Genomic DNA, 15616 nt, shown 5'->3' with positions numbered 1-15616 from the left:
CAAAATACCTGGCCAGTGCACTTCAAAACTATCAAAAGTTATGAAAAATAGGGAAAAACTAAGAAACTGTCAAATACCGAAAGAAACTAAAATGACGTAACAATTAAATGTAATTTGGTATCTTAGACTGGATCTAGCAAAAGAAGTTCATTAGCAGAAAAACTGGTGAAATCTGAATAAAATTTATAGTTAATAGTATTATACCAACATTAATTTCTTGGTTTTGATAACTGTTCTTATGGTTATGCAAGATGTTACTATTAAGAAAAGCTGGGTAAAGAGTATATTCTCATAACTTTTCTATGAATCCATAGAAACTTCAAAGTATAAAGTTTTTAAAAGTCTTCGGAGATAAAGAAGTCAAAAGTAATTACATGGCTGTGTTTAAGTTCTAAAACAACCGAGAAAATCTGAATAGGAGCTAGCCATTGTTTTATATTAAAGGATTATTAATTTTACTGTGATTAGATTAAGAATTGATTTGAAATGTGTCTTGAGATATTTCTAGCTGAAATTATATAATACTTGTGATCTGCTTTAAAATCTTTCAGGAGGGGCGCCTGGGTGGCGCAGTCGGTTAAGCGTCCGACTTCAGCCAGGTCACGATCTCGCGGTCCGGGAGTTCGAGCCCCGCGTCGGGCTCTGGGCTGATGGCTCAGAGCCTGGAGCCTGTTTCCGATTCTGTGTCTCCCTCTCTCTCTGCCCCTCCCCCGTTCATGCTCTGTCTCTCTCTGTCCCAAAAATGAATAAACGTTGAAAAAAAAAATTAAAAAAAAAAAAAATCTTTCAGGAAAAACGGGGGGGGGGGTGGGGGGGGTGTCCACATACAGACTGCCAAAATGTTGATAATCACTGAGGCTGTTTAATGGGTACCAAACTTTCACTTCCATTTATCAGGATGAAGGAGATACTGTATTATTACACAACTCAGTAAACACTGGATGTTGTCTATACATGTGTATGTTCGATCTATTTTTTTTCCTTTGGAAGGAGGGTTATAAATAGTCTTAGGTTTTTAAAAAAATTTTATACATAACATACATAAGATAAAATTTATCATGTTAACCATTAAGTGTATAATTCTGTGACATTAAGTATACTCACATTGTTGTGCAACCACCACCAGTATCCATCTCCAGAACATTATCAAAGTTTTTAATTGAGATTATTTAAATTTTAGTCATTCATTTTTTGACTACTTAATAAATTCACATAGTTCGAAGTTCAAAAAGATACAGAATGAATATAAACTGAAAAAGACTATCCCAGCTCTGGCCCTGGCCATCCAATTCCCCTGTCCAGAGGCAGCTGATCATACTTGTCCAGACATATTCTAGCACTTAAAGCAAATTACACACACACACCTTTTTAGGGCAATTGGTTGTATATTATTCACATTTTGATGCCTTGTTTTTGTTCACTTAAAAATGTATCTTGAAATCTGTATCTTTGGGGCGCCTGGGTGGCACAGTCGGTTAAACGTCCGACTTCAGCCAGGTCACGATCTCGCGGTCCGTGAGTTCGAGCCCCGCGTCGGGCTCTGGGCTGATGGCTCAGAGGCTGGAGCCTGTTTCCGATTCTGTGTCTCCCTCTCTCTCTGCCCCTCCCCCGTTCATGCTCTGTCTCTCTCTGTCCCAAAAATAAATAAACGTTGAAAGAAAAAAAAAAAAAAAAGAAATCTGTATCTTTAAATCTACTTACTCTAGGGGCGCCTGGGTGGCTTGGTCAATTAAGCACTGGACTCTTGACTTTGGCTCAAGTCATGATCTCACAGTACGTGAGTTCAAGTGCCGCATCAGGTTCTGCGCTGACAGCACAGAGCCTACTCTCTCTCTCTCTCTCTGCCTCTCTCCCGCTGGCATTCTCTCAAAATAAACGTAAAAAGAAATCTACTTACTCAAGGGGCACCTGGGTGGCTCATTTGGTTGAGTGCCTGACTGTTGATTTCGTCTCAGATCATGATCCCAAGGTCCAGGGATCAAGTGCCACATTAGGCTCTGTGCTGGGCTTGGAGCCTGCTTGGGACTCGCTCTCCCTCTCCCTCTCTTTGCCCCTCCCCCGTGCTCTTTCAAGCATTCTCGCTGTTTCTCTCACAAAAAATAAACATTAAAAAATAAATAAATCTACTTACTCTAAACAATTTCCTTCCTTCGGAGACCCACCCAACACTCGGTTGAAGCTTTCCAAGACCACCAAGGTTAATAGTAACCTCATCCCTCCTATATATCAGTAGTTATTTGTAATTACTGAAATTGGATCTTTTCATGACACCTTCTAATGCCAAGATCATTTTATATATATGAGCTGGTTCACTAACAAGACTGCAAGCCAACTTGTAGAAAAAGGTCATGTTTTACAATATATGCTTTGTACCTAATAAACAGTAAACATTGATACCAAGCAAAGGATCATCAATGAATAACAAACAAAACTTAATGATACGGTTTTAGGTATAAAATATAATTTTAGGGCACCTTAGGTGGCTCAGTAGGTTAAGTGGCTGACTCTTGATTTCAGCTCAGGTCATGATCTCACAGTTTGGGAGTTCAAGCTCTGCAGCAGGCTCTGTGCTGACAGTGTGGAGCCTGCTTGGAATTCTCTCTCTCTCTCTCGCTCTCTGCCCCTCCCCCACTCATGCACGCTCTCTCTCAAAATAAATTTTAAAAAACACTTAAAAAATATAATTTTAATAATATAAACATAATTTTTAAAGTTTTAATTTAGTCTATTTATTTGTTAGTTGGTTTAAATCCCCAAGATTTAAAGCACTTCTAATGTACAAAAACTCACTGCAATGTCTTGCCCTTGGTGAGAAGGAACCATTTTATTTCTTTGATGATTTTCTCCATGTTTTCTGAAACTATTATTTGGATGTTGGATCATTTGGACTAATCCTTACATTGTCTTTTTTTCTTTTTTTTTTTACTTAGTTATGAACACTTTCCCCCTTCATGGAAGAGGCAGTCTATCTAACACAATACTCTTTGAGAGCTCAAACTTTACAGGGTCAGAACATAACAATCATTTTGAGATTCTGACAACAGCACTCTCTCCCTATATATATTGATAAGGGTGATATGACTAATGAAAGAATCTAAAATTTTCTCCCAGACTTTTCTACAGAGAAACAGCATCCTCAAGAAGTTAGTGTGCTTAAAGGAGACATGAGGCCTCTAAGTTTGGATTCACCATCTTGGGAGATTGACAATGCACATGAAGATAGTAAAGACCAAAAAGTCCAACTGTAAAGAACTTATGTAATTGGGCTAAATACAGAATTTCCAAAATCTAACTACAGACCTTATTTTTGTAAATTAGTAACATCTCAGAGAAGACGAGCTTTCTAATGAACAGCTGGAAGGAGGCAAAAAACCTCTAATTTGCTCAATTCTTTGTTCTACTTTTAACCTTACAATCCCAGAAAATCATTTAACCTCCTAGAGCCTCTGCTTTCTAATACTGTATCTTTAAGAACACAAGTTCAAAGAGTCAGGTTATTGACACCTAAGATGACTATATTTTTAACTGGAAAAGTATACACTACATACTTCCTTTTCTTTCCTCTTACATCTTAGTTTGTTCTTCATAAATGTGTTTAAGGTTCTCCAATTTTTCTAAATGGCAAAGCTAAGTATTTTTCATAATTGTTTTCTGATTTCTGCTAATTTTATGGCCCAGGTAACCGCCTAGCTCAAAACAGTTCCAGTTTTTTGGTTTTTTTTTAAGTTTATTTATTTTTTGAGAAAACAAGCAGGAGTAGGATAGGAGCAAAGGGAGAGAGAGAGGATACCAAGCAGGCTCTACACTGTCAGCACAGAGCCCAACACAGGGCTCAAACTCATGAACTGTGAGATCATGACCTGGGCCAAAATTAAGAGTCAGATGCTTAACCGACTGAGCCACCCAGGCACCCCAGAACAGTTCCAGTGTACTCATTTTTCTGGGAAAAGAACATGATGTGTACTTTAACTCTTAAAAGTGCCTCAGTTTGGATGATAAGGTTTATAGACATTCTACTTTGGGCTGTTGTCACAAGTTCTTTTTTATGTTGCTATATTTGGAATAAAATTTTCATTAAAAAAGTTATTGCCAAAAAGGAATTCAAAAAGTAGGATGAGGTTTTAGTCAAAGGTTAAAACTGTTTTCTAATACAGAGTATTTATTAAATATTTGGCTAACATTAGTCAATGCATACTATGCTTACTTAAGGAACAATAGTTCAACTGTTGTGGACTGAACTGTGTCCCCTCCCTCCCCCACCAAATTCACATTGAAGACCTGACCACCCCCCCCACCCCCAATCTATCTGTGAAGATGGGAACTTTAGAAAGGTAATTCCAGTTAAATAAGGTCATAAGGGTGGGGCCCTAATCCAATACAACTGGTGTCCTTATAAGACCAGAGATGCACAGACACAGAGAAGAAAGGTCAAGTGGGTACATACAGCAAGAAGGCATCCTCATAAACCAAGGAGAGAGGCCTCAGGAGAAACCAACTCTTGACTTAAGCCTTAATCTTGGACTTCAAGCCTTCTGAATTTTGAGAAAATAAATTTCAATCGTGTAAGCCGCCCACTGTGTGCTTTGTAAATGGCAGCCCTAGTGGACTAATGTAACAACATTCATGAAGAAACATCATATATTCCAAACATTCTTCTTACCTGGATATGCATATCTCTCTAACTTGCTGAGGTGTCAGAGCAAAAATAAAAAACTTCTCTTGAAATCGTTGAATACTGCTTTGAACTGAGGAGGAAAAAAAAAGATAACATTCCAATATCCAAAACGAAACAAGTACAAAGATGTAACCATCTGCAATAACAATGCACTTCTGATAAAGTCTGCCAAATTCTGGAATTTTTATGGTTAAAATAACTCCAAAATAAGTACTAAATTGCAATCATCTTGGAATCATGAAAGTAAAGTCACTCTAAAGCAGGCTCAATTTTAAGCATTTAGTCATTACTCTAACAGACTAATTATAATAAGGTCAAAATACAACACAACTCTTCAAAATTACATTTCATTCTACTGACTCAAATGAAAACTTGAAGAAGTCACAAACTCCCCCCAGATCTCTATCCCAGATTTAGGTGTCTTTTGGTCTTTTGTTTTGTTTTGTTTTCGAGCCTTTATATTCCATTACATAGAATACTCATAGAAGATAAAATTTTAAACTTTAGCTTCTAAGTTGAAAAAAGATATATAATAATTATTTGCATACAGATTATCTAGTTTAAAAAATTACCTAATGAAGTCATCCTTAACTATATTATTAAAACTGAAATGTATTTCCTTCACTAAGAACTTTAAAACAAAACAAAGCAAAAGCTAATAGAGACCGGCTGCTTCCCAACAAGTACTGCAACAACACACAAGAAAAGGTCAAACGGCTCTCGTGTGTGTGAGTGGCCAGTTTTCCTGATACACGAATATGAATAAACAAGGTGCCAGTTGAATACCCAGTGTCAGAAAACTTCCTTCCACAAGACACACCAAATCAAGAAAAACATTAACTTGAGTAAAACATTTTTATTTAAGCATAGTTTAGTGTAACAATTATGCTCCTAGAAATCATGTCATAAAGTGGCTCATATTTTCCCAGAACATTTTAAAAAGGAGGGGAGAGAAAGGAATGCTATTTATGATGAAAGCCTAAAAGTCAAACAAAACTCTAAGTATGGGGCAAAAAACACAAAGGCAGCTACAATAGTATGTCTGTCCATCTCTTCAATTCCTATTCACTTCTCAACTCTTTCTTGTGCAAATTCCATTTCCCACTCTCTATCCACAGTTAAAGGCATCAATGAGCTCTTAACTGTCAAATTCAGTAACATTTACTTTGAGATTAGAGGTGCACACTCTGCATTTTCAAACAGTTAATAAAAAAAAAAGTTGCAGAAATAATGAAAAAATATTACTTGATTGGGGGGAAGCCCTTACAGGATCAAACCTCAAGCAAAATAAATACAAAGAAAGCTACCTAGTCACATCAAAATCAAACTACTGAAAACCAATGATGACTACAAAATCTTGAGAGCAGTCAGGAAAAAAAAGAAACATTACATACAAGGGGAAAACAATACAAATAAAGGCTGACTTCTCACCAGAAGCAACACAAGCCAGAAGTCATCTTTAAAGTGGTGAAAGGAAAAACTGTCACTGAAAATTCAATACCCTTCAAAAACAGGGTGAAATAATGACTTGAAGATAAACAAAGGCCAAGAGAATTTGCTGAAAGCAAGTACTACAAGAAATGTAAAGGAAACTGCCAGGATAAAAAGAAATGATACCAAATTCAAAACCAAATTTTCAGGAATGAAAACCAATACAAACAGTAAATAAGTGGTAAAGGTAAAAGAATACATTGTTTTTTATGAATTCCTTAAAAAGATAACCCTTTAAAGCAAAAGGAATGGCACTGAAAGGCAGGATTTTTAACATACGCAGAAGATGTGACAATGGCAAAAAGGATACAGTTATTTCTGCCCAACGGCTGTGATTCTTATTTCATTCTGATAAACTTGATTAACCTAGGTCTGTCTCCCCAGGGACAGATCCACTCTTTGTGCACTAAAAATGTCAGATATCTACAACTGCAAAACTAGGTGCAAGACCTTTGGTCAATTCACCCAGTGCAAATGCCAGTATTTGAGGCCTTGACTGGGTGACTGGGGTCCACCTACCCAGAAAGTACCCATATACCATGAAACTTACATTGAAACTGGAATGCTTCCATAATCAGCATATGCCAACATGTACAATTTACAGAATCTGCAGTTTCATGTTAGCAGTTTATATCTTAACATGTTTTTGCAGAGCCTTTTTTCTGACATAGTTTTTGCCAATTTATTTGATGCCCAATTTTCTGTCCTTTAAAATATAATACCAAATAACTACCTTGTTTCTATGGGGAAAAAAAAAGATGTTTCATCATTGTGTACCATTACTGAACTTCAGGGACTTACAACAAAAAAAGCAGTGCATATGCTAATAAAATCCAATTTGTATTAACACTGACAAGACAATTTTATGACAGAATAGCAGCCAAAAGCACACAAAACTTGCCATAAGGTAAATCTATTAGCTGAACTGTCATTTTAATACAAATCAGGGGGAAAAAAATGGCAGGATATCAAGCAGAAAGTTGCAGGTTTTACAGTACATTTTCTACCCAGTAGTGTCTCCAACTTGGGATCAGAAAACCAAATCTACACCGATCCCATGAACACTTTTATGTTAACAGCAGCAAATGAAAAATGAAAAAGACCATGACTCCGGGACATGAATCAGGTATGACTTTACTCAAACCCTTTCTTTTTTAAACAAACCTCCATAAGGTATGTTCTGTTTTTCAAAGACAGCTACAACAATATCTTCCATCACACCCTTCTTATAACCTTGACATTCTTCCAGTGAAGTGGTGGGGTCTCTATTACCCCCCCCTTTGAACTTGAATGTCCCTTTGTGACTGCTTTAATCGATAGTGTGTGGCATAAGTGATGGTATATAATTTTCAAGGCTAGATCATAAAAACACCATGCACTTCTTCCTTGCTCCTGAGCACAAAAGAGACCACAGGAAGAAGCCTTATGTGAGTACTCTAGCCAAGAGCCAAGCTGAGTCCAACCAACAGGTAGCATAGCCACCACACGAGTGAAGATGCAATCCCAGCTTCCAGCCATCAAGTCACCCCCAACCCTAAAGTCTTCTTAGTTAAGACCCCAGACATCTTGGGGTAGAGACAAGCTATCCACACTGTCCTTCCAATTCCTAACACATAAAATCCATGAACATAATAAGATGGTTGTTTTACATCACTGTACTTTGAAACAATGTTTTATACAGCAATAAGTAAAACTATGCCACAATTTCATAAAGTAATTTTAGCATTAATCTTGTAAATTCCAAGTTCTATCATTGTGTCCAGCTTCATTTATAATTAACTAACTGACGAGGCCTGCTGATATGACATAATACTTATGACTACTCTACCTTTATGGATATTGGTTCCTTCCACCTTTTGAAGCATTAGTGGACCAGAACATTCCCGTATCCTCATCTAGCCCTACTGGTTACTATCCAAGTGATATAGGAAATTCACATAAGATCTTCCAAGTCCTTCTTTACTCCTCAATTAAAATGGGAATAACATTTTGCTCAGCTGCCTCTTAATGGCTATTTTGTGGATCAAATCAATAATGTATGTGGAAGCATTCTGAAAACATGTGATAATATTTTCAGTTCCAGAAGTCTTACTAATTAAAAGTCTTACTAATTAAAAGCTTTTTACTAATAAAAAGCCTGTTTTTATTTTTTTGATGTATATTTTATTTTTAAGAGACAGAGACAGAGACAGTGAGGGAGGGCAAAGAGAGAGGGAGACACAGAATCCAAAGCAGGTTCCAGGCTCTGAGCTGTCAGCAGAGAGCCTGATGCAGGGCTTGAACCCACGAACTACGAGATCATGACGTGAGCCAAAGTTGGACTTTGGCTCAACCGACTGAGCCATCTAGGTGCCCCAAAAGTGTCTGTTTTGAAAGAGATAGCAAAATTTCAAGAGAAAAAAGAAATACAGTCCAACAGATGCATTTTGCCAACTATTCAATAATTATGACTTTTCCTGGTAAGATATTCAGGTAGAAAATATTGTAACATGCCTAACAATGTGAAATATTCTTAGTGAAACAGGAAACCTCCCAAGTTCCCCCAGCGCAGAAAGTTACATGGACACCTTTTGATAAACTGGTTTATATTTGGTCAAGAATACTTCCTAGCAGTGAGTGCCTAGGTTAACAGGGGCTTTCCCACTCAGGAAAGAAGAGAGAAACCAAGATGTTTTATAGGCAGCTTTGTGCATTATCATGGCTCAGTCTAGCTTATTTGTAAATAAAATAACTCATAAAGTAACAATGAATAAATCAGTTTATTACACCGCATTACCTAAGATCTGTATCCTGAGCTATCTGCTTCCCTGTCACCCATCAATTAACTGTACCATCACCGCCAATCAAAGCATACTCTTACTTTACTTCTTTTCCCATTGTATCTCTGCATCAAAAGTAGAAGGAACAACTTCAACATGTACAAATAAAACACACACACACACACACACACACACACAACAATATAAAAAGTTATAATAGAAGAAATATAAGGAGTTCTGTTCTATATTCACAAATTATTCATTTTTGATAACTTATTTCTTAACACACTGGACATAACAGGCACATAGAATGCTTTCGATAAACACCTAAGTGATTTTATATTCCAATATTCAACTGTTTACAAACAGCTATCACTCCTGTTTTATGTGAATACTTTTTAAATGATAATCCTCCTATATACACACCCAAACTGTTCTAATTTAATGACATTTACTCAGAAACCTGAGTCGTTTAAAAGAATTTTATCTAAACAGAAACCATCACTATATTAATAATCATCAGTGATATTTAATATGAAAATACTTTTTTCCCTAGACAACAGCTGCAAAGATCACGAGGGGAGGGTAGAGTACTGAGGTTTCGTGCTTCTTATAAAAACAGTGACTTTAATTCAGAAATTTTTTTTAATGTTTATTTTTGAAAGAGAGGGGGGTGGGTGGGGGCAGAGAGAGAGGGAGACACAGAATCCAAAGTAGGCTCCAGGCTCCGAGCTGTCAGCACAGAGACCAAACTCATGAACTGTGAGATCATGACCAAGCCGAAGTCGCACACTTAACCTACTGAGCCACCCAGGCAACCCTAATTCAGAATTTTGGAAAAGGAGACTAGTCACCAATTTTCCAGTCACTAGAAATCATTCATTCCCTTTCCAGTCCTCTTCTTCATCCTCTATATCCAATTAGTCATGAAGTCCTGCTTTCTAAGATGTTCTCACTGACGGCTTCCTCTCCATTTTCACTACTACCATCCTATTTAAAACCTGTTTGTGCAAACAAAGTCTCAACGCTGCCCTTCTGCTGCCTCCCAGCAGAAATGAGCGAGTCACCCTTGGCATCACCTTCACCACCTCTCCTCTGCTCAGACATGCTCAGCAGCGCCCTACTTCCAAATGAGCCCAATCTAAACCCCCTTATCTAGAAGGGTCCCCAAAACAATGGCCACCTCTTCCCTAGCAAACCTGCATTTCCAATGTCTCCCCTCAAGGCGTCCTCTACTCAAAAGCAGTTTCCTCAGTGAGGTCTCACAACTGTGCCACTTTCATTTCTACTCCTGGGACTACTCACAGTTCTCCCCTCTCTTGGTGTTTCTTCTCCTGTGAACACCACCAATTCAAAGTAGACAAATTCATCCTTCAAAGTCTCACTCCTACTCCAACAAGTCTTGACTGCCTTCCCCATTCTTTAGTCTGACATTTGAGTTCCAGATACACAATTTACAGTGCTTCATCATACAGGCACATACCTCATTGCTACTTGACTCTCATGTTAACATTACCTCCCCAACTACATAACAAACTTCCTAATCTCATCTCATACTTCTGACTTCTCCACGATTAGACTACAATGACCATATTCAAATGACATCCTCATTATATATGTGTTAACTGGGTTAATAAAAATGATGTGTATAGTGTCTGAATGTATCCAAATTCTTCAGAAGTGAGACTCTACTTTAATGGCTTTCCATTAATGTGCATACCACTTTAAACCTGTTTAATTGTACCCAGAAGCTTAATGACTATTTCCTAATAACTTGGGAATTTAAGAATATGAAAAGATGCTGATTCTCATTAATTTTTCAACTTTTAAAGATTAAAAGACCAATAATAAATTAAAAGACCAATGCTGATGACGGTGTAGAGAAAACAACACATTCATATACTACTGGATTATAAACTGGCACAAGGCTTCTGAAGCAACTGCTGAAATTCTCTCCAAAAGTTGAATATCAAAATATTAAGTACTCCTAACTCTTTGACCCAACAATTTCACAGACACATTACACTTCATAAATAGGCACACAAGTATTCAGAACCACGTATGCAAAATGTTAACAGTGCAATGTTGAAAAACTACAAGAATAATGACTGACACATGCTAGATACCAAAATATTTCCAAATAAATAATAAAAAATTGAAAATGTGTATCAACAGAATACTGGTTAAGTTATGGCACATCTACAAGATAAAAGATCTACTTTTATCTATAAATCTATAGATATATTTCCAAGAAATCTATAATATATTTCCAAGAAACTGTGTTAATTAAGAAAGATTATCATGATACAAAGCTCCAGGAGGTGGTATTCACAGAGCATACAAGTAGAATCGTGTCCTCTCTCGCTAGAAATGTGGCACAGTGGCTCTGTAGTTAGAAAAAGCTTTTTAAATGAACAAGGAGAAAAGAAGATGACACAACATATGCAGAAAAACAGTTAACTATTGATACAACTCTAGCTGAGTAACAGATGACATTATGAGGGGCTTTCCTTTTCCGTTATATTTCTATTGAATTTTCAATTACTAGCATAAATTACTTCTGTAATCTGAAGAGCAAAATGAGGAGATTTTAAGGAATGAAAGGCTCAAAATATATTGAAGGTATTTCACAAAATACCAACAGCCAGATGTATCAACATATAATGCTTTCAGGCAGAGTGAACAAAAAGAGCTAGCCACAAAAGAATATATATACCATCACCTAATTTCAAAAGTCAATTAACATTACTTTAAAAAAAAATGCACATACACATATGGTAAAACAAGCAAAGAAGAGGAACATAAATTCAGAATAGTGATTTAACTCAGAAAAGGCAAGGAGATGGCTTGAAGATATTGGCAATGTTCCTTTTTAAAAAAGGAAGTTGGGGGCGCCTGGGTGGCTCAGTCAGTTGAGTGTCTGTCCGACTTCGGCTCAGGTCATGATCTCGCGGTTCGCAAGTTCGAGCCCCATGTCAGGCTCTGTGCTGACAGCTCAGAGCCTGGAGCCTGCTTCAGATTCTGTGTCTCCCTCTCTCTCTGCCCCTTCCCCATTCATGCTCTGTCTCTCTGTGTCTCTCAGGAGTGAATAAACGTTTAAAAAAAAATTTTTTTTTTTAAAAAAAATGAAATTGTGGTTTCACAAGTGTTCATTTCACTGATGTCCTTTATAGCTTAATGTTTTATATATATTCTTTTTGTACAGATTGAACACAAATTTCTTAAATAGAAAAATCCCAAAGGATTGCATCTTTAAAAGAAGCTGTCTTACAAAAGAAGGAAAAAAGCTGTCTGTGTCATTTAGTATTGTGTACACTCATGTTTTTTAGATGCCACAGTTTTTCATTTTAAATGCTAAAATATTTTTATTTTAACCATTCTTAAAGGAAATAATTCCACACTGCAAAACTATGTAACAATGTATCTTATTAAATAGAATATACATATGATGGTTGTTTTAGGGGTTCTTTTTTTTTTTTTTTAAGGTCGTTTATTTATTTTGAGAGAGACAGGGAGAGAGAGGGAGAGAGAATCCCAAGCAGGCTCCGGTGCTGTCAGCTCAGAGCCGAATGCAGGGCTTAATCTCACAAACTGTGAGATCATGACCTGAGCTAAAATCAAGAGTAGGACACTTAACCAGCTGAGCCACCAAGGGACCCTGTGTTCTTTCTTTAAGCATCAATGTATGTGCCATGCTGTAACAGCAATTCCCTCAATACTAAAGGGTTATTGGCTTCAATATCAAGAGGTTTTAGAAGGACATTTTTTTTTTTACCTCTTGTGTCTATTTTTTCTACCTGGTTCTTCTATTCTCTTTCGTGTAGTCAATAATTTCCTACCTAACAATATGCTGATGGCCTAAAAATCATCTAATCAACTGTATATAAAAACAAGAATACACAGACTGGCTTACAGATGTCAAGAGTATGTGCTTTGAAATATGGATTTGACATCGCTTGACTCCTAAGGATTTTAAATTCTCAATTCCCAAATGTAAATAGGTTTCTCCATAGCAGGATTCCAAACAAAAGGACTTTCCCAGAATTTCTATTTTTATAATGTATTTTCAATATTATAAAACCAAATTAATAAAACTTAAGAAAACTTCTGGATGTCATTACGCAGCTTTAGACAATATGACACGAAAAATTCTCAATTGAAGGTCATTACTGGAAATGATTAAATTTTTGCCACTTTCATTTGGCAGACTATACACTAATGTGGATTTTCTAACTTTCTGCCTCCAAATCTAAGAGCATTTCTCAGATCACTGCTTTATCAATCTAACATAACAAGATGATACACAGTAAGAAAACTTCTTCTCTTTAGGGAAGGTAGGGTACGGAAATGTTTAAGCCTCATTTTAAAACAAGTATCAGGGTGCCCTGGTGGCTCAGTTGGTTAAGAGTCTGACTTCAGCTCAGGTCATGATCTCGCGGTTCATGAGTTCCAGTTCTATGTCCAGCTGTGTGCTGACAGCTCAGAGCCTGGAACCTGCTTCAGATCTGTGTCTCCCTCTCTCTGCCCCTCTCCCCCCCACCTCAAAAATATATAAACATTAAGAAAAATTTTAAAGTAGATAAAACAAGTATCAGTTTATAAAGTTCATAAAAATAAAGATAAACAGAACTCTTGAAATACAGAAAAGCAAGAAAACTATTTTCTATTTTTGAACAAAGCAGGAAAATGAGAAAAGATCTCACGAAGCCCCTCCAGAGTTCACCCCTTGGTGCACCACTGACGCTAATAAGCACAGAAGACACACGATTCACCTTCTCTCCAGTCTTCTTTCTAGGCATGCAATCATGTCTCTTAAGTACCTTCCAGTGTTAACTACAACCCCACAGACCCTCTTACCTCCCAAGGTAAGACCCTCACCTTAGCCATACTCCTGAGGAGTCCCATGAGGTAGGGCCTCCTAGTAGGCATATTACCAGTCTGAATCTTTCTCAAAATACATACAAAAAATAAACTCGCAACAACTGCTGAGAAAGAAACATGGGAATGAGCCGTGTTGTCCACTGGTATAAACCAAAAACCATGACAAGAGGGAGAAATAAAAAGAATTATGGAAACATTTTAACCAGTTAAATCAACCAGTTTAAAAAAAAAGGGTTAAAGATGATTGTAAAATCATAAAAGAAAGTTAAATGGGTAATAAACAATTAAAATGTTTTAAAAATAAAAAATCTAAAGATACAAGCTTTTGCCTGTCGAAACTGCCAAGATCTGTTTTTAATAATACCTAATAAAGGCAGGAAGAAAGGCAATGAGAGGCATTCTCTCATTTTGCTTGTGTAGTTTAAAATGGCACAGCTTTGGGATGCCTGGGTGGCTCAGTTGGGTAAAGCAGCCAACTTCAGCTCAGGTCATGATCTTGCAGTTCGTGAGTTTGAGTCCTGGATCAGGCCCTATGCTGACAGCTCAGAGCCTGGAGCCTGTTACAGATTCTGTGTCTCCCTCTCTCTCTCTGCCTCTCCCCAGCTCATACTCTGTCTCTCTCTCTCTCAAAAATATATAAACATTAAAAAAATTTTTTTTTAATGGCACAGCTTTTCTGGGAACTAATTTACCAATAGGTTATCAAGAGTTTAAAATTAAAATGTTCTTACTCTTTGATACAATAATTCTACTCAGAGGACTTTGCACAAATAATAAAACATGAACACAGAACCCTTACTTCATAATGAATGTAATGAAGGAATAAAATGCATTACTCTGTCTGGCTAAGTATTGCTAAATAAAAACATTCAAAGCGAGGAGAAGGGAGGGAGGGGCGCCTGGGTGGTTCAGTCAGTTGAGCATCTGACTTCAGGTCAGCTCATAATCCCAGTTTGTGAGTTTGAGCCCCACATCAGGCTCTCTGCTGTCAGCACAGAACCTGCTTCGGTTCCTCTATCCTCCTCTCTCTCTGCACCTCTCCTGCTCACTCTCTCTCAAAATTAAATAGATAGATAGATAGATAGATAGATAGATAGAAAGAAAGAGAAAGAAAAAGAAAGAAAGATAAAGTGAGGATAAAGGAGCTGGGAAAAGCATAGCCACCTTGGCTTACCATCAATCAGGCCATACCAACCCCATTAACAAGCCCTACCCCTCAAAATTTCCTTCTGGCTCAATCAAGATATACACCAGCATAATGCTAAACAAAAGGGAAAAAGCACATTGATATATTTAAGAGAATTTTCAGATGACTTGAAATAAAAACCCAAATAAAAAGGGTTTTTCCCAGGATGGGGGGGAAAAATCTCCCAAATTAACTATGAAACGCCATCTCCCAAACAATTTATTTCATCAATAAATCCCAAGAACTCTATAAACAATTCCATTAGGTGGTAAAAAAAAAAAAAAAAAATCATACCATTACAACAAAGAAGCCATCAATGTTGGTAAAAATTTGTTAAAGTCCCATGTATCAATTTTTAGTAATGATAAAATCCATTAAATTTTCTGAGCAGTTGATGGGTATTAAATAAAAACCTAAACTCTGCATGCCAATTTAGAAAAAAATGAAGTATGAAAGGTTTATTTCTTAGGAAAGTAGTCTAAACACTATGTTAAACAGAAACTAAATCTCTGTAAAAGCATCAAAATACCAATTACAGACAGTAATATTTGTATCTGTTCCTATATAGACAGAAGCAATTTGAGTTCTAAGCCATAAGAATGCTGGTATGATGAATGAACAGTT

At 36.9% G+C, this 15616-nt stretch overlaps 1 protein-coding gene across 5 annotated transcripts in view; it reads right to left on the bottom strand.

The window, feature by feature from the left end:
• PIAS2 (protein inhibitor of activated STAT 2) overlaps nucleotides 1–15616 on the bottom strand; it is a 99953-nt gene that overhangs the window by 53932 nt on the left and 30405 nt on the right. For all 5 annotated transcript variants that reach the window (XM_047086170.1, XM_047086165.1, XM_047086166.1 and 2 more), the window contains exon 3: nucleotides 4661–4745. In XM_047086170.1, coding sequence (XP_046942126.1) covers nucleotides 4661–4745 — 85 coding nt within the window. The remainder of the gene's footprint in view (nucleotides 1–4660; nucleotides 4746–15616) is intronic.

Source organism: Lynx rufus, unplaced genomic scaffold (genome assembly GCF_022079265.1).
Source record: "Lynx rufus isolate CCGP_SWC_20201006 ecotype Redwood Valley unplaced genomic scaffold, mLynRuf1.p SCAF_20, whole genome shotgun sequence".
Classification (NCBI taxonomy): domain Eukaryota; kingdom Metazoa; phylum Chordata; class Mammalia; order Carnivora; family Felidae; genus Lynx; species Lynx rufus.
The sequence above is the reverse complement of the archived record's forward strand: the minus strand, read 5'-3'. Positions and strand labels throughout refer to the sequence as shown.